The following is an 18,712-nucleotide window of genomic DNA, read 5'->3' on the forward strand; positions in this document are numbered from 1 at the left end:
TTTCAGTGATGATAAAATGTTGGTGTATTATAGATAGCAGAATAACTTTCATTAATTCTCATTTCAGACCTCAGATAAGAATTGGAATCCATGTTTACATGATGAAACTGCCAAGTTGTTCTACAAGGTACAGTATAAACTGTGTGCTAAAGAAACAACTATTGCAATACAAGCTAGCAATGAGTTTCAATTCCTTTTATAATAAGATGATGTAATTCTAGGCTTTAAAATAAAAAGATGTGCAGTCTGCAAGGAACATTCTGAATGTTTTTATTCATCTAGACTGTGAAATTCAAATTTCATGTACAATTTTTAGATGTATTAATACATATGATCTGTTGTTTTTCAGCTTGTACGACTGGATAACCTTTTTGCTTACTGGAATGTGAAATCGGAGATGTTCTATCATGGTGGTTATGATGAATCATTGGTAAGTAAAGGTGTCTACTATTCTAGTTCAGACTGAAGCACTGACTGTGCTTCACATTCAGTTCTGTTTCCATTTATGTTGATGTCCTGGGGAAATGCTTTGTTAGTAATGATTTATTAGGAAAAACAGTAAATATTGAAGTTTTTATGTGATTGAACACTCACCTGAGAGGGGAAGAAAAAAAAGAAAGAAAAGTCCTTTGCAATTACAAAACTGTATACAATAGATGGTGATTTTTACAATTCAGTTATTTTAGTAGTTAAAATAATAGACCTCTAACAAATTTTATTATGTTTAAAAATAGATGACTGTTTTGAATTGTCCTGTGTTTGAGAGGGATTATCTGAAACCCATACTAAACCATTAACCTTTTGTATTTTAAAAGCTTGTCATGAAATAGAAATTAAACTGTTCTTAAACTCCACTGTATGTTTAGGTTAACTTGAAACAGGGAGTTGCCAGCCACAATGTGATTCCAGAGGGTTATGATTTTGGTAAGTGTTATTATTTTATTTGGAGCTGTAATACACATGTACATTTTAGTTTTAATTTTTAATACCTCTTAGAGACTGGTGCTTTGTCTATTATTCAAAAATCTTAGTAAGGAGCATATTGTGGAACGCATTATTTCATAGGATTAACTGTCTCTCTAACACTGAATACAGTACTGTATACGTATCCTTAAAAAGCCTTTGGTTGAAGTCTTTAATCATGTATCTTTCAAATGTAGCATCATAAATACTAATTGCTCACATCCATTGTAATTTCTTTATTCTAAGAAGTTTGCTAATAATCTGTGTATCATAGAAGTTATGTGAACCAGGGTGGTTTGAAAAATAGATTGATAGCCTTTAGGTCACCCACCTTAAGGGCTGTGTATCAATTTTTGTTAGAGGTGGAAACAGTAGCCAAAAAACCTCTGATGCATCAATTTATTATTATTTTTTTTTATATAACATAGCACTACCCTATTGCAAGTTCTAGTGCTTTGAGTGTTGCTTACATTAGTCAGAAAATCTAATTGGCTACACTCAATGATGGCAATTGTTTACTTATCATTGCACAGAAGAATATATGGGTTTTATTTTTCATATGCTTATTTAGTAAGCGTTTACAAGGCAGAATGGCTTTTGAGAAGAGTCTGCTGTAAAGCAAGTTTGTAGTTCACCACACACAAGGTTAATGAAAAGCATTATTTTTATCAGATTTTCTTACTGCCTTTGCCTGAAGAAGGAAGACATTTATGTTTGTCACTATTCAACTGCCAGAGTACTATTTAGTAATACATGTATGTTCCGATTTCAAATCTATCTCTTTCAGTTGCTAGCTTTGACTTTCTTTACCAGAAAGTAATTGTAAACATTATTTGTTGTCCATGTCCTTACATAGAAGTTCAAAATGATTGAATGCAAAATTCCAGGATTCAGAATTTAAGCTCTTAAAATTTAGTGGCACCATCAGACACACAGATATTTTAAGAATTATGTCATGCCAGTATTCTCTGGTAAATAAAAATTATGTCTGTTGCAGAGCTGTTCTAATGTCTCTCGAGTGAGACAGTGATAGGAATGTATAAAGTCTGTTTTTCTTTCTTGGACTCTAAACACAAGTATAATGCAGGAAGGATGAAAAATGAAATGTAAGAAGCTAAATGCAGGGAGAAAATGAGTAGAAATGCTACCACATAAACTTCGGAAAGAATAACAAGCTTAATGTAAAATGAGGTTAGGTAGATGTACACATTGCTTCATCTTGGAAGGATACCTGCTTTCCACATGTATGAACCTGACAGTGAATTTAGAATATTTGTTATGTAGATGATGTATCAGTATTTCTGTTAAAGTAAAAGGAATTCTATTTGATAAAAATATGGTTTACAGGAATTCAACCAATATACTAATTCTTATTGTTTGATTGCTTTCCTGAAATGGATGGAAGAATTGAATCAGATATGGTGTCTGAAGGTTATATTGAATGCTTGCTATTGCCAAATTGAAGAACAGCATTTCTGTTCTGAATCTTTTTTTCACGTGAGACCTGCTTCACTTTACTTATCATCCATATTGATGTTTTTTTTCCATGATTACTTAGGCTTTTATTTTGGAAAGGTAAAATGTTAGCTACTCACTAGTGTGAGCATAACTTATGAAAAAGCCTAACGCATCAATACCATTATTAATAATAATAATAATAATGTTGTTTTTCATTTTCTCTTTTAACGTGTTACATTTTAGGCAAATCTGCATTAATGTATAGTCTTGAAACATGGAATCAAAATTTCCTTATACAAAGGAATTACAGGTTGGGAAATTAATACAAACTTAGATTGCTTGAGCAATGAATAACCTTTTAGTTTTTGGAAATCAAGTGAAATGTAAGGCACAATCATTATGGAATAAGATTTGTAGTGAAATAAATGCTATTTCTAAGACCATTTTGTGCTATAAATAGCATATATAATAGGATTTTTTTTCAGATATGAATTGTTAATTGAAACATCTGCCATGTTTTACTGCATGCAGTAAATTTTGTGGAAATGTTCCACTAGCCATATCACCGGAATAAAATCGGAAATCTGAGTAAAGATTATTTTAAGCTGTTAAGTGTTACTTATGGCAGTCCTGAATAATTTACTTGCCTTTTTTTAAAATCAACTTCTGTTTTTCAGTATTTCGTCCGATTTCAGCTAAAGCCAAACTCCTTATGAATCCTCGATCTGATGTTGATTTCTCATCTCCAAAAATGGATTTAAATGTAAAGTTAGAGGACATAGCTGTTGAATTCAATAAACCACAGGTATAAATTATTTTTTGAAATTACATGTAGTGGTAAAGAGGCTTGTTAGCAAACATAATAGGAAAAAGTCTGAAATGTTATGATAAGTGCACAGAATTGATTCTCATAGTGTTAATTTTCTTTGTAAATTACTTTGTCTTTAAAGTAAAGAAAGAAATGGTTTACATTGTTCTCAGAAAAACAATAACACTCAGATTTGATTATTTTTTTTTCTTAGTATTTCAGTGTCATGGAGCTTCTTGAGTCTGTTGATATGATGACTCGAAATCTGCCGTATAGGAAATACAGACCTGATGTTCCATTGCACAACAATGCCAAGATGTGGTAGGCATCCTCCAACTTTGAAAACAATTTGTCAGTTGTTCATTTGAAACAGCTATCCAAGGGTCATTTTGTAGTTTCAAGAAGAATTGACTTCTAAACTCCTTAAATAAATCCTGTTTTGTTTAAAATTTTCTTAAGCTGGCAGTACTTAAAAAACAAATCAAAAAGACATTGCTGCTAAGGTCCTCAAACCAAAGATAAGGAAACAATATTTGAAATTGTGTATCTACTGTCTTAAGAGACTGTTACCACAAAATTAAATCAAATAGTATTTTAATATCCAAATTCTGTTCTGATGAAGGAGAGGTCATTGTGCAATAATTACTATTACAAGACTATGGCTATGCAGATCAGAGAGTTTTCATTTCTTTTTAGAAGTAGTCTTATGAAATTGTTTAGATATTTTGTGCGTGCATGTATGTATATGTATTGTTGGGCATTTTTTCTACAAGATTACTTACAGAGTTTCGGGAATCACATCCTGTCAACTTTGGGTGGAAAAAAAATAAATTTCTTAAGTTCTTTTGTTGAACACAAGTGTAGTATTAAACAAAGGATTTGACTATTTCACAACTTAAGTTATATTAAGTGAGAGTCTGCATAGCTCTAGGTGTCTTTTCAGTATGCCAACAGAAATGTAAACTGTACTTCATTTGACTGTGCTTTAAGGTGGAATTATGTTATTTATGGCATCCTTGAAGTAAATGTTCAACCTAAACTCCAAATGTGGTCATGGGAACATATTCGGCACCACAGAAAACAAGTGAAGAACTATAAGGAGATGTATAAAACGAAGATAACATCAAAAAAGCCTAATGAAGAAATCTTAAAATTTTTGGAGGTGAGCCATTTTATGTTAAAGGCTTAAATGTTTTTCATCTTTCATCAATGTATTTTCTTAAACATTAATGTTTACATGTTCATTAGTTAGTACTAATTTACAATAAAAATTTTCAGTGGCTTGATTTGCAACTTCAACAATACTCTGTGAACAATATTAGTAAACATTAGTTATTTTTTAAAATTAATAATTACGGTGAAGAAAAACATACATGGATGTGCTTTTCTTTTATAGATTTGTTTAAAGTTTTGAACTTGAGCATATTACTTGGGTTGTGTTGAAAGAGTCATTACTGTTATTTCCTATAAGACAGTGAGCCATGAATTCTAAACAAATGCAATCATAAAAAATAATTTTTCACTTCTTTTCTAGGAATTTGAAAAGACCTTGGATATTTTTAACATCACTCTAGCAAGGCAACAAGCAGAAGTTGAGGTAAAATTTTATTACTTAAGTGAATCCAAGAACATCCACAGCATCAGCTTGCGGACATTCTGAGCAAATGCGTTTTAGTTTTGATGTTTCAATTATGCAGTCTTCTAATTTTCCTTGTGTTTCATATTTGTTATTATAATGCATAGTTAGTGTCAGCCTACAATTACGCAAAAGTTAAATAGCTTCATATACTACATATTTAGACTAATGGATTTGGGGGTGAATTTCTTCCCCTTTTTGGCAAGAAAGATCTACTGCAAAAATGCAGTCAAAGGATGATAGAGTAAGTCAAGTTGGAAGCAATTATTTCCATAACTTGACAGTTTTCAGGCTTCTGTTTTTTTCCCAAATAGCCTAGAATTCACAAGTTTATTCCTCTCCTTCCTCATGCCCTGTTAAAGTGTTCTGAACACCTATTTATCTAGTATGTTCACACTTTGTTACTATTTACAGATGTTATTCCAAATACAGGTAATACAGAATAAATTTAAATAGATAATCAAAGTAAAGCAAGACGATGTGGTTGTAGAAGTAGTTACACCTAATTTGTTAGCATTGCTTTTCCTATGATAGTATGTATGCTCCTTAGTTTTCAACATAATGTCTAAGCATTGTCCTAGGAGAATATGAAATTTAGAATCTAAGATGAAGTGTTGATAGTAAAACTTCATGAATTGCAATCATTTATTATCAAAATGCCTTAAAAAGACACTTAAAATTGTTGTTTTGTGGAGTATATTAATTAACATATGAATGCAGTTGCACAGTGATAGATACGGTATTTCTGAAAACTCTAATCAGAGATCTATAAAAGTGATTTTTCCTTCTAGTTGTCTGTAACTAAATCCAGATGTAGGTGCTTGTATAATCACTTTTTAGCCTTCCTCAGAACAGGAAGACACATTTATGTTCCTCCTGTTCAGTTGCTTGGGTGAACTGGAGTGCTTTTCATTAGGAGTGTTTTTTTGTTGGTTTGGATTAGTTCTCATTTAATTTTGGCTTGGTTTTTATCTTGTACTATGTAGTTTCTTTTGGTGTTATCTCTACCCTCCTACTTCCGGTGAGGTGAGGGAGGTCTCCAAGAATTTCCAGTCTTTTTCCCTGTTTTTTTTTCCTGATGACCTAATTTTATCATTTTCTCCAATGTGACCTTGCTGCTTACAAAAGGTTATGTCAAACTGCATTCTGGTGATGATTGTATTCCAGTCATGAGTTTTAAGATTCTGTCATGCTTGGAAGTTGGTTGCAAGCAAATGAGTTTTATTTTTTTGGGCCTTAAGCTCTGTATGTGAATAGTGTTAGGGAAGCACCTTGAAGGGTAGGGTAATTCAGCTGAAAAGGACCTTCAAAGATCAACCTAGTCCAACTGCTAGCTAACTCTCTGAAATAATTCCCAGATATTGAATATCAGGTTATGGTGATACTGAGCTGTTCTAACTCTATTGATGGGTCAGAAGCCATCTGCCTTATTGGTATCAGGTGATACCTCTCTAGAAGGTCTCAAAAAGATATTGTAAGAAGCAATCCTATTAGTAGCTTGGGATCCTGACTGTTAGCTTTAAATCAACTAGGAGTTTAAAGAAACACCGTATAATTGAGGGTTGAACCAGATGAAAGACCCTATTGCCCTATTGTTTCTTCAGCTTTTTTTTTTTTTTTTTTTAAATCACACCTAGAGTTGAATTTCAAGGGTTTGATTTTCTCCAGACTGTGAAATCAAGTTACCCAGAGGTCACATCTGTGAAGCCAGTGCCAACTGATCTTCTGGGAACTTTGTGGCCTAGAGTTTGCAGCAGAAAATTCTTGCTACATTTTAACCTTCATCACTAGCACCCTCTGCATCAAAACTCAGCTTCTGTGGTTGAGTCCCTGTATGAGCATGAGAAATTCTTGTGCTTTCGGTCTGGAGAAAACTTCATAGATGATTCACTTAAATCAGAATAGATGATGTTACTCTTGGTTCTCTCTTTCTTTGAAGCAGAAAAGTTTACCTTGCCAATAATACTTCTATGGACTGGGCTTATATTCATTTCAAGGCCGCTGTAAATGAGGCAGGGGAAAAGCTCAACAGGATTTCTTCAGAAAGGGTGAACTTCACATCATGCAAAGTTATTTTCTATATACTTGTTATACAATTTTGTTGTAGTTTTCCTCCCTTCCTTCTATATGCTTTCTTACCTTGGGCTCTGGTGCCAAGTGTAGCCTCAGACATGCCTTTATGTGTTATTTCAAGTTGATGGAAGTTGTCCTTGACCACCTACTCCTTGGTGTCCTAGAAATCTCTAATTTTAGAGGTTTAACAGCATTTTTTTTTAAACATTTTGTCCATTCTTTCCTTGGGTCATTTTTTCTCTGACAACTGCGTGATAACTGGGTATCCTTTTTGAAAAGAAAGCCGGATGATTTTGTGCAAAGTTTTAGAGGTTTTGTGTTCATTAACTTATGTTCTGCATCATTAGTCTTAGGTAAAGCAATAGTACCAGTTCTGAACCTTTTGTGTTTTTCTAGTGAGGCCTGCCTTCAAGTGCCCTTCAGTAGCAAATCCCTAAAAGGAAGCTGGTTTATTGCTAGCTGTTTTCCATAGTTGGCATATGTGTCAGAGACATCTTTTTAAACACTGAGAAGGAATCCTTATTTCACTGACTTTAGGTACCACGTTCACTAGAACACCTCTAAAGTCAAGGCTTATCTGTAAGAGTTTGTCTTTTGTGATTATATTAATAACAAAAATACTTATATTGTATGGTCTGCTATGGTTTGAAAGCTAATCTGTCTCTTAGATTGCTTGATGTGCATTTGCCATCCCTTATGCCAACCTGTGGTCAATTTGTGATGTAGGTGGTACTTTCTCTGAGGACCCTGTATTGAAGTCAGCACTGGCATCAGGCAAGATGGGAGGACATTTGTACTGTTGTAGTTATATGTATCAGACCCAGAAATGTGTTCTTGTATTCTTCAGAGTAAATTTTTTATTACTGAAGTAATAATTTTCTGTTTTTGTTTTTCGATGCTGTTATGGACATCCACCCTGAAATGAAAAATATAGGGATCATTTAAAATTTGGCCTGTGCTAACTGTTTAGTAGCTCACATGTGTTTTTAATTATTCTTGTTAAGGGCATTGTTTTAATGCAGAGAACCATATAAAGTTGGAGAGTTTTTGGGTTTTGTGTTTGTTTTTGTGTGGGGGAGAGGTAGAGAGAAAATCTGTGTAAGAAACATTTATTGTCTTAAAATAAATTAACTTTTGTTCACTCTTTTTGTTGAGAAAGGTGATTGATTTTATCCAAGTGAGAAGACAGAAGTGTGAAGAAAATTACTTGCATGTGTTTGATAATTTCAGGCAACTAAAGCTGGATTAAAAATATACAGACCAGGAGTAAAACAAGATGATGAAAATTCTGGTGGCTGGTTTAGTTGGATATGGGGCTGGTCAGGTGAAAAAAAGGAGGAACAGAAACAAGAAGTAAAGGGTTCAAGTATGTTCATTTATTGCTATTTTTTTTCTGTTATTGAAAATTACTTATTAGAATAATAGGTCCTTAAAAACAATTTCAGAGGTTTTTTAACACGTGGGCTACTAGTTGTTTGGCATTTGCATTTTCTCTTATCCTTTTTTGTTGTTGTTGATGAAGTTGTTAGTTACTTTTTACAGTGATACCTTGTACTTCCTTCCATAGCTGTTTCTGAACTGTCTTTGATTCATGCTTTCTCCTTTCCCAGTTTTAGCAATTGTCTGCATAGAGTACGGGGGGAGGGAGGGAAGGGTTAAAGTGCTAAAAAACAGTAACAGTTAATGGAATGTAGGCAATTTCATTTCCATTATTTTCTAATTTGGCTATTTCATGCAGTGTATTAGAGTATGATTCACTTAAGTACAGAGCACCTAATAAATGTTCTGGAACACACAAGTCAAGCCAAGAAAGGTGTCTGCGTTTTTAGGAAGATGTTTTTAGGAAGATAGGAAGTTAAATAGTTCAAAATGCATGTGTAACTGTGTTTTAAAGCACAATTTAGGAGACTTAAGACTTTGCCTTAAACACTTTTTTTTTTTTTTTTTTTTTTTACTTTTACTGATTCAGGGTATTGTTGGCAGTATCCACCATAATCTACAGAGCTAGCTACCAAATACTTGAAAATATGTAACAATATTTGCGTTTTTCAGATACCTAGATTATGTTTAACCTATTGTGTGTCACAGGTCTTGAAGTGCTGATGACACTTGAAGAGAAAGCTAAACTTTATGCAGCAATTGGATATAGTGAAACAGCTGTGGATCCAACGCTTCCAAAATCAGTAAGATATAAATATAATGTTAAACAACTACTATTTTTATACTAGAAGCCAAAATCTAAGCATGATAGGGTAGCACTTTTAAAATTACTTGAAACTCTGTCTCTATATTTGAGTAATGTTGTGACACTTTTAAGTTACTGCCAGCTGCCTTTGAACGGAGTATACTTAGGTGTAGTTTCATGAGAGTGGTTATAGAGCTTACTTTAAATATTCTGGAAAAGCTTAGAATGAAATCTTGCTGAGTTAAGTTAGAATAAAATCATATAAGTAGTGTATTGTTGTTTAAAGTATGAAACATTTCATATATCCTCTTACAATAGTCAGAAACTCTTAAGGAAAGTACATTAACTGTTTTGCTGGACTCTTAAACGTAAATGATAATAGGTGGTGTGGGTCAGTAGATGAAGGAAGAGATGATTGGACTAGTTGACTAGGTAAGGAAAAGAGATGATTGAAGGACTGTAATAGGAAAAAAGAACATCTTTGAAACATTCAGAAATAGCCTGATAAGTCATCTGTAGGTGAGATACCATGCGCAGTACAACAGACTGCCTTTCAGCTCTGTCAAACACCCTTTTTTTCAAAATGTGATACAGAGACCTCTATATCAAAGACATATGTTTGCAAGCATAGTCTACCCTTACTCTAACCCTGCCTCTTCATAGTAACTATTTGGGAATTACTTGTGTACTATCTAGGGTGAAAGCTACTTGTAGTACTAGAAAAATTTTCACCACTTCATAAGCTTTGTTCAAATGTATTTTGCAATTCACTGTCATTTTTCTTGTTTATCTAGTATGAAGCCATGAAGTTGTCTTTGAATCTATTAAGCATGTCTATATCAATAAGAGAAAACAAGCGAACCCCTGAGCTGGTAAAATTTACGTTAGATGGCTTGAGTACAGTATTCACACAACGGCCAGGTGCACAAGCAATAAGGTGAGCTTTCTCTGTCAAACTGTTTTTGCTTCTTGTGCAATGTTGTTGATGGCTAACAGACATTAGAAGACTCTGTAATGATGTTTAACTACTGTTTTTCACTTTGATTGGTCGTGTAGTTAGGGAGTTGAATCTTCATGCAACCAGTGGACAAAGTGAATGGATATTGTTTCCAGAATTAAATTCTCTATCTTCAGATTTTTTTGTGCCAATACACAACTTCTGTTTAACCAGTTTATAATTGTTATACACAAGCAGTCACCATTACTAATTTATTTTTTTTTTTACCTTGAAAAATATCTGTTACTCCTTTTGAAACTTAATCTGACCAAAGTTATCTCATAACTGCTTGTGTGAAGGCATACTGCCTTAGTAATTTGATCTCCTGCTATGATAAGGTTACATGCTTGGTGGATGAAGGGTGTAGTCTTTCTGGATTTCCGTAAGGCCTTTGATACTGTCCCTCACAACATTCTGGACAAACAATCCAACTGTGAGATGAATGGGTTCATGCTACTCTACGTGATGAACTGGCTTTATGGTAGATGGTTGTAGTGAATGGAGCTACATCTGGCTGGCAGACGGTCCCTTCCAGCTAACTATTCTATTCTAATGTGGCTAAAAAGCTCTTTCATTTTTAGTTCAATTTCTAGATTTGCAGAAGAAAACTGTAACTGATGATTTTGACTTGTTTTCATGCTCTCACAGTAGAGGACAAAAAGCAGTGATATGTGAAATATTTGATTTACATTGCAAATATGGCTTAAAATTCTGGGGAAGGATAGACTTCATGTTTTAAGCTTTGTCCTCTTTGCTTTGGAGCGTATTAGGTTATACTAAGATACTATTGATTTTGCATAGTGTTAAAATTTTTTTTTTGGTTTGCATCATTGCATCATTTCTGTTCAGTCTCTTGAGCATCTAAATGGCCATGCTCAAGAGACTGAATCTTGAAAAGATTCAAGAGATTGTCATCTTGAAAAAAAGGGCGAAAATATTACAGTTGTACAGGGAAACATTTTTGAGTGTTGAGACATTAAGATCTTCAACTGAGAACTGTTAAAGAGGTAGTCTGGGTGATAGGAAAAATAAATCCCAAACCTAAAAAGAATACTCCAGATTATCCAGCAGTAATGAGGCTGTTAATCTTGGACACCTGTTGTGGATAGTCTTTTATTCTCTGCACTGGAACCCACTCCTCTTTGCTGGGTCAGTGTTCCCCAGTATAAACACTGCCATTTAATTTTTGAACTCATTCTACAGAACTTCCATTTGCATCTTTCTTCCCTACCCTGACACATCTTCTCATGAAAAATGTGAGGTGAATAATTTGGATTCCCTTTCTTATTTACTGAAGTGTGGTTAATAGACACAAAAGATAATGAAATGAAGAACAGGTAACACACTGATACCCAGATATCCTTAGACTAAGCTATTTATATTTGAGGATGTTTAGAGGTGACGTGCGGGTGTGTTGGTTTTCTTTTAGCTCCTTATACTTTGATACTCTTATAATCTAATTGCACATATGGGTATTACATCTGAACATGCCACTCATCTTCTTTCTTTTTTTTCTCCAGATTTGAAACAAAAGTAACCTCACTTGAAGTTATGGGCACATCCCGAGAAAACTGTACACCCTGTCTGCTATCTTCTCGAACAGTCTATTCGGACAATAGTACCTCACTCTTAAGCATAGCGTTTGAGACTAATCCTTTGGATGAGAAGGCAGATCAGAGGCTTAGAATTGAATCACAGCCACTAGAAATAATATATGATGCAGTAAGTAAATATTTGAATGAACTACGTATCTTGAAAAAGTTTACATAATAGTAAAATAGCTACTTGGACAATGGGACTTGCTCTGACAAACCTGGTCAACTGGGGGCTGATGGGGTCCACCTGTCAGAAGGGGAAGAACATCTTCAGTCATGGGCTTGCCAAGCTGGTGAAGAGGGCTTTAAACTAGAGTTGGCAGGGGAGGAGAACCTCAGTCCATCCCACTCCTCCCAGTTTGATGCGAGTGCCAGGGATAGATGCCCAGAGCCTGGGGAAGGGCCATGGGTCAGCAGGAGAGCACCTGAAGGGCAGCACAAGGGAATTCCAGCCAGTGCAGCCAGTGAGTCAGCTTCATCAGGGGCCCAACTTAAATGTCTCTATGCTGACACAAGTAGCACGGGGAATAAAGAAGAGGAGTTAGAGATGTACGCATGCCTGCAGGGCTTTGTTCTCATTGGCATTACAGAGACGTGGTGGGACAGATGGCTCCCACGACTGGAGTGTTGGAAGGATGCAGGCTGTTTAGGGAGGCCAGGCGAGGGAAGCAAGGAGGGGGGCATCACCCCGCATGTCAGTGAGCAGCTGGGGTGCATGGAGCTCTGCCTGGGGATGGGTGAGGAGCTGAGAGAGAGCTTGTGGGTCAGGATTCCAGGGAGGGCAGGGACAGGGGACCTTAGAACGAGGGGAGTGTGCTACAGGCCACCTGATCAGGAAGACCAAGCAGACGAGGCCCTCTGTAGACAGACAGCAGCAGCCTCACGTTTGCAAGGCCTGGTCCTCAGAGGGGACTTCAGGCACCCTGATAGCTGTTGGAGGGACAGCACAGCAGGGCACAGGCAGGCCAGGAGGGCCCTGGAATGCACTGATGACAACTTCCTTCTGCAAGTGATAGAGGAGCCCACAAGGAGAGGTGCTATGCCAGACCTCATTCTCGCTGACAAGGAGGGTGTGGTGGGGAATGAGAAGCTGAAGGGCAGCCTTGGCTGCAGTGACCATGAAATGGTGCAGTTTTGCATTCAGAGGGCAGCGAGGAGGGGACACAGCAAACTTGCTGACCTCGACTTCTGGAGAGCAGACGTTGGCCTCTTGAGGGATCTGTGTGGTAGAAGAGTGTCATGGGCCAAAGCCCTGGAGCGAAGAGGGGCCCAAGAAATCTGGCTAATATTCAAGGATCAGCTCCTCCAAACTCAGGAGCGATGCTTCCCAACAAAGAGGAAGTTGGGCAGAAACGCCAGGAGACCTGCATGAGTGTACAAGGAGCTCCTGGGCAAACTCAAACAGAAGAAGGAGGCCTGCAGAGAGTGGAAGCAAGGGCAAGAAGCCTGATGGGAATACAGAGAAAATGTATGAGCAGCAGGAATCAAGTTAGGAAAGCCAAAGCCCTGTTGCAATTAAATTTGGCCAGGAATGTCAAAGGCAACAAGAAAAGCTTCTATTAGGTATATCATTCATAAAAGGAATGACATGCTTTTGTCTAAATTGGAGACTCATGAATGTCATGGATGGACCACTTGGTGGGTAAGGAATTGGCTGGATGGTCACACTCAAAGAGTTGTGGTCAACAGCTCAATGTCCAAGTGGAGATCAGTAACAAGTGATGTTCCTCAGGGATGAGTACTGGGACCAGCACTGTTTAGCATCTTTGTCAGTGACAGTGGGATTGAGTGCACCCTCAGCAAGTTTGTCAATGACATCAAGCTGTGTGGTGTGGTTGACATGTTGGAGGGATGGGACTGCATCCAGAGGGACCTGTACAGGCTGGAGAGATGGGCCTGTGTAAACCTCTTAAGGTTCAACAAGGGCAAGTGTGTGGGGGTCTGCATCTAGTTCAGGCAATCCGAAGCACAGATACAGGCTGGGCAGAGTATGAATTGAGAGCAGCCCTGAGAAGGATCTGGCACTATTGGTTGCTGAGAAGCTGAACATGAGCCAGCAATGAGTGCTTGCAGCCCAGAAAGCAAGCTGTATCCTGGGCTGCTTCAGTGGAAGCAGGGCCAGCAGGGCGAGGGTGGTGATTCTCCCTTTCTACTCTGCTCTTGTGAGACCCTACCTGGAGTACTGTGTTCAGTTCTGGGGCCCCCAGCACAAGAAGGACATAGACATATTAGAACAAGTCCAGATGAGGGCCACAGAGATGGTCAAGGAGTTGGAGCACTTCTATGAAGACAGCCTGAAGGAGTTGGGGTTGTTCAGCCTGGAGAAGAGAAGGCTCCATGTAGACCTTATAGCATCCTTCCAATGCCTAAAGGGGACCTACAGGAAAGCTGGGGAGGGACTCTTTTGTCAGGGAGTGTAGTGATCAGACAAGAGTGAACCTCTTTAATCTAAAAGAGGAGAGATTTAGATTAGATATAAGGAAGAAATGCTGTACTCTGAGGGTGGTGAGGCACTGGACCTGGTTTCCCAGAGAAGCTGTGGATTCCCATCTCTGGAAGTGTTCAAGGCCAGATTGGATGAGACTTCGAGCAACCTCATCTACTGGGAGTTGTCACTGCCCATGGCAGGGGAGTTAGAATTCAATGATCTGTAAGGTCCCTTCCAACCCAAACTGATCTATGATTCTATTAAATTTGCCATGTTTAATTGTTGCTTTATTTTAACAGAGAACAATAAATAGCTTAGTAGATTTCTTCAGGCCTCCAAAAAATGTACATTTAGAGCAATTGACGTCTGCAACTTTGATGAAGCTTGAAGAGTTTCGTGAGAAAACATCAACAGGCAAGTGCTGCATGCTCTTCTGACAAATTTTAGATTCCACAAGTATGAGAATATTTAATATCTTTCTAAATGGGGATGCATTGACCCAAGTCATAGGTTTCTAATAAAACAAGTCAGCTGAATTCTTTGATCTTGTTACAAAGCATTTGTTCTAGGAAATGGACAATTCTGTCTGTCTGTATCTTTTCAAATTCCTTTGTAAATATTCTCCATGCCCTTTGGTAGTGTTTCAATATTTATACAGTTGGATTCCATACAGAGGTAAAAGTTTGCTAATTCCAGCTTTTCTGTTTTTGTTCATTTGAGTATCTAAATAACCCAAATTGTGTCTTATTCTTGATGATACTGAGATACTGTTTGTCTCATAAAACTCTTAAATCCTTTTCAGAGTTGTTACTTTTCAGCACACATTCTTAATTTATTGGTGAATGTTGTTTCTGATCTTGACTGACTGAAGCTATATAAACTATATCTGTCTTTCAGTTACTCAGCATTGAAGCCATTCCCCTCATTTTAATTTCTTAATCTTAAATTATCTTAAAAAATCTTGATTTTTTATCTCTGGAGGTCTTGTATTTCAGCATACAGATGAAAATGGTAAATACCTTTTGAGGCAAATACTGAGATGAGTGGAATTACCTTGTATGAGTAAGGGTGTCTGAGGCACTCTAGGTCAGAGGTGTGTCCAGCTCAGTGTCCTGTCTTTGGGAGAGCGTGGAATGCGAAGGGGAGTTTTCATGTATAATTTCTTTCTAAACGAAAAAAAAATCAGTGAGTTTCACCTCATTTAAATCTGTAAAATGTTAATATTTAAATTAACCTATGAACATTCCATGATAATAAGTTCAAGAAATGATAGGAAACTCAAATATGGTGTATTTCTTTTATCGATCTAGTATCAGGAATGAAATTGGGCATCAATTATATTTCTACTACTTAGTTCTTTGGATGAACTGTGTGCAAGCCTTTATACTGTTTAATTAAGGACTGAAGTCAAAATAACAAGTATATGGTTACATGGATCATCTTGCTCATCTTTCTTGTCAGAAACTTCTCCAGCAGTATTGAATATATTGATATCCCAGGTCACTCCTGAGATTATTTAGAAAAATAAATAAATATATATTGCTTGATTGCAATATGCTTGGCTCTCTACTAATTATAAGTGAACACTGATTCTGAGCATGATTCATTTATTTGTGGAAATAAGAAATGCTGCTGTGCTTCAGTTATAACTGATATAGCATAACTTCAGAGGTATATCCCTACCAGTAACTCTTATTTCCTCAAGATCATTGAGTTGCCAGTAGTAATCCAAAAGCTTGTTTCTTTCATGAATGAAAAACCCAACTGAAATTTCTAAAAATAAGTGGTGTGTTGCTTGTAAAATCTAGGCTGAGATTCAGGGAAAGAAGACAGATTAGCATAGTCCCTTGCAGCACAGTATTCTGCAGATCAGAGGTAGAATTAAAAAAAAATAAAAAAAAAAAATCATATCATTGATATGTTCAGACTTGCTGTCCTTCTCAATAAAGAATATTTTACACATGTCTTTCAAGCAGTAAAAGATAGCTGGAAAATACTGGGGACCTGTGAACTAGAGAGCTGAAGGAACTCTCTACCCCAAAATAGTAATAAGTTTCAGTACCACTGAAAGACATTATAGAAGTCTGGTTTCCCATAGTGCAGTTTATGGACTCACTTAATTGAGTTATTTTTTCAAATGAAATAAAGGCTTTTCTGGAGCCATCAAAGTCACTCAAGTATGGTTAGGTGTTGAAAACTGAAAAAAAAACAAACAACTTTTTATTGGTTTAAGTTACTTTACCTTGGAAATTCTGTACTATGTCATCCAATTCTTCATTGACTAGACTACTTGTCCTATGCCATGACAACCATTGATAACGTTGGAATAGTTTTAACTTCTTTCTTCCTTAATATCTGAGTTGAGCAACAAAGTTTCCCATGTGTTTTGTATAATCACTTATGTTTTGAAATCTAACCTGTTTCTACTTTATTTCTGCTCCTTACCGATGTGGGTGTTCTGCAGTGCAATGTCATCTTGATCACATGTTACATCTAGTTCTGTGATTAACTTGTTGCGTCTGATAACTATTTAGTGGGTTGTGGCTGCATCATAAGGCAGTTTTCAGTGCTAGCATGAAGCAAGACTACTCATTCCTCTTCAGATGAGGGGGGAAAAAAAAGAGAGAATTTGATCTCAAATGTTTTGACAATCTGAAGTGCCCAACCAGTTTAATAATTTTTGAACAGATTTTTTTGCAAGACTTGCACTTGCTGATCATCAGGATAGAGATGATAGTCAGCAAAATCAGTGTAAACGTCAGTGTCTTAGCAGTGAAAATACAGGCAGTTTGACAACCACAGTTGGATACTTCCTGTAAGACCTGCTGGAGCAAGTTAATTTCTGAATCTACAGAGCACAATGGGTTATCTCTGCAATTGTCAAGTTGCATTACACTTTCCGGTTACTTCACCTCTGCTCAGTATGAAGTTTTTTTTAGAACTGCATGTGTGTATGTTGTATTACTGTTTCTACTTCTGCATTAGCATTGTTCGCTGTCACCATGTCCTGTGTTTGGTGTTTGTCTTTTTTGTGTTTTGGTTTTGTCTATTAAAGATATCCTGTAATTTTTGGCTCAGAAGAAATTTAGAGAGCATCTGTACCTATAATTAAACATGATAATTAGATGGCAGTGGCAGTATGGGAGATGAAGGAGTAACTTCCTTCTTGTAGAAAACTTTCATGCTTGAAAACTATTCATGCAGAAAGAGTTTTGTTGAAGGGGATGAGTAACTGTGCAGAGAATACAGATAGGTATGTACTCTCTGCTTACAGAAGTGTGGATCTGTTCTTCATGTTCAATAGTTTCAACTCCAGATGCTATGGGTCTTGCTGAAAAAGAACTAGTATTCACAGCTCCATTAGTTAGGCAGAATTTCTCTTATAGCTTCTTTTAATTCCATGTTTTTTGTGTGGATTAATTAATTTATTTAATATTAATTAATAAATATAATTTATTTATATTTACTAACCTCTTTTTCAGGTTTGTTGTATGTTATCGAAACTCAGAAAGTTCTTGACCTCAAAATTAACCTCATGGCTTCATACATAATTGTTCCACAAAAGGGATTCTATGACAGTACATCAAATCTGCTCCTTTTGGATCTTGGTAGTCTTAAGGTATGTATTTACCTGATGAAGTAACTTAGCAAAAAGGTTTGGCTTTTATGTGTCTTGCACTTTATTGAATTTGTATGTATTGTACTGGTTAAATAAATTTTTGTATAAATATTCCTGTTTCAGGAATAGGTATTCTATATCTAAGGTATTGATTTTAAGCTGCTTTCCATGCAAGACAAAAAATATTGAAGTTTTCTGAATAGAATCTTTCGATCCAAAATTGTTGCTAGAAAATTGCTGAGCCACCTGCCTTAGGTGGCCCTACTTGAGCCCAAGGGCTGGACCAGATGGCCTTCAGGAGTCAGGCTTCCAACCTTCAGAGTCATTCTGGGACTCTGTCAGAATACTCTTCTCCCGAATTAAACCACTGGTGATGCTTTCAAACTGTTATGTAGAAAAAGTCTATCTTTTCTTTTTTTTTTTTTTTTAATCTTAGATTATAAATTAAAAAAAAAAAAAGGCTGAATAATTTGTGTAGGGAACATGACTCTGAGGTTGGTTTCCTGTCTTTTGAAAGGAATTAGAATGTAAGATGAAGTAAGCAGGCAACACCAAAAGAGAAAGTTAATCGGATGCCTGTCAGGATATGATGAGTAATCCTGTATTCACTTTGAGTACTATATGCTTAAGAAAGATGTAGAATATTCACTGAATTTGTTTAATGCAAAACTAATAGTCTCCTTCCCTCAGTTACGCACTGTATGAAGTCAAGTCCCGTGCGGCGTTGTAGTACATAACATCATATCTCAGTGCATATATGTACCTAGACTTACTTAATTAAGGCTGCCCAGGCAATGTTAATTTGATAATTCTGAATGTTCAATCTCTTAATTATTTTTAATGTGAAAGTAGTCATAATTCAGTAGCACTCAAAAGAGAAGTGTCTTAAAAACCAATATTGAAACTGTTTTCATTGTTGCTAACCTTACACTGACTGCTGTCTGGCTCTG

General features: G+C 36.3%; 1 protein-coding gene across 5 annotated transcripts in view; it reads left to right on the forward strand.

Moving 5' to 3' along the window:
* Positions 1-18,712, forward strand: part of VPS13A (vacuolar protein sorting 13 homolog A) — a 118,165-nt gene that overhangs the window by 11,806 nt on the left and 87,647 nt on the right. For all 5 annotated transcript variants that reach the window (XM_032206606.1, XM_032206607.1, XM_032206608.1 and 2 more), the window contains exons 8-20: positions 68-127; positions 350-430; positions 867-924; positions 3,099-3,226; positions 3,444-3,550; positions 4,220-4,391; positions 4,764-4,826; positions 8,169-8,304; positions 9,027-9,121; positions 9,918-10,060; positions 11,641-11,842; positions 14,443-14,557; positions 17,626-17,762. In XM_032206606.1, the coding sequence (XP_032062497.1) occupies positions 68-127; positions 350-430; positions 867-924; positions 3,099-3,226; positions 3,444-3,550; positions 4,220-4,391; positions 4,764-4,826; positions 8,169-8,304; positions 9,027-9,121; positions 9,918-10,060; positions 11,641-11,842; positions 14,443-14,557; positions 17,626-17,762 (1,497 nt within the window). The remainder of the gene's footprint in view (positions 1-67; positions 128-349; positions 431-866; positions 925-3,098; positions 3,227-3,443; positions 3,551-4,219; positions 4,392-4,763; positions 4,827-8,168; positions 8,305-9,026; positions 9,122-9,917; positions 10,061-11,640; positions 11,843-14,442; positions 14,558-17,625; positions 17,763-18,712) is intronic.

Source organism: Aythya fuligula, chromosome Z, assembly GCF_009819795.1.
Source record: "Aythya fuligula isolate bAytFul2 chromosome Z, bAytFul2.pri, whole genome shotgun sequence".
Classification (NCBI taxonomy): domain Eukaryota; kingdom Metazoa; phylum Chordata; class Aves; order Anseriformes; family Anatidae; genus Aythya; species Aythya fuligula.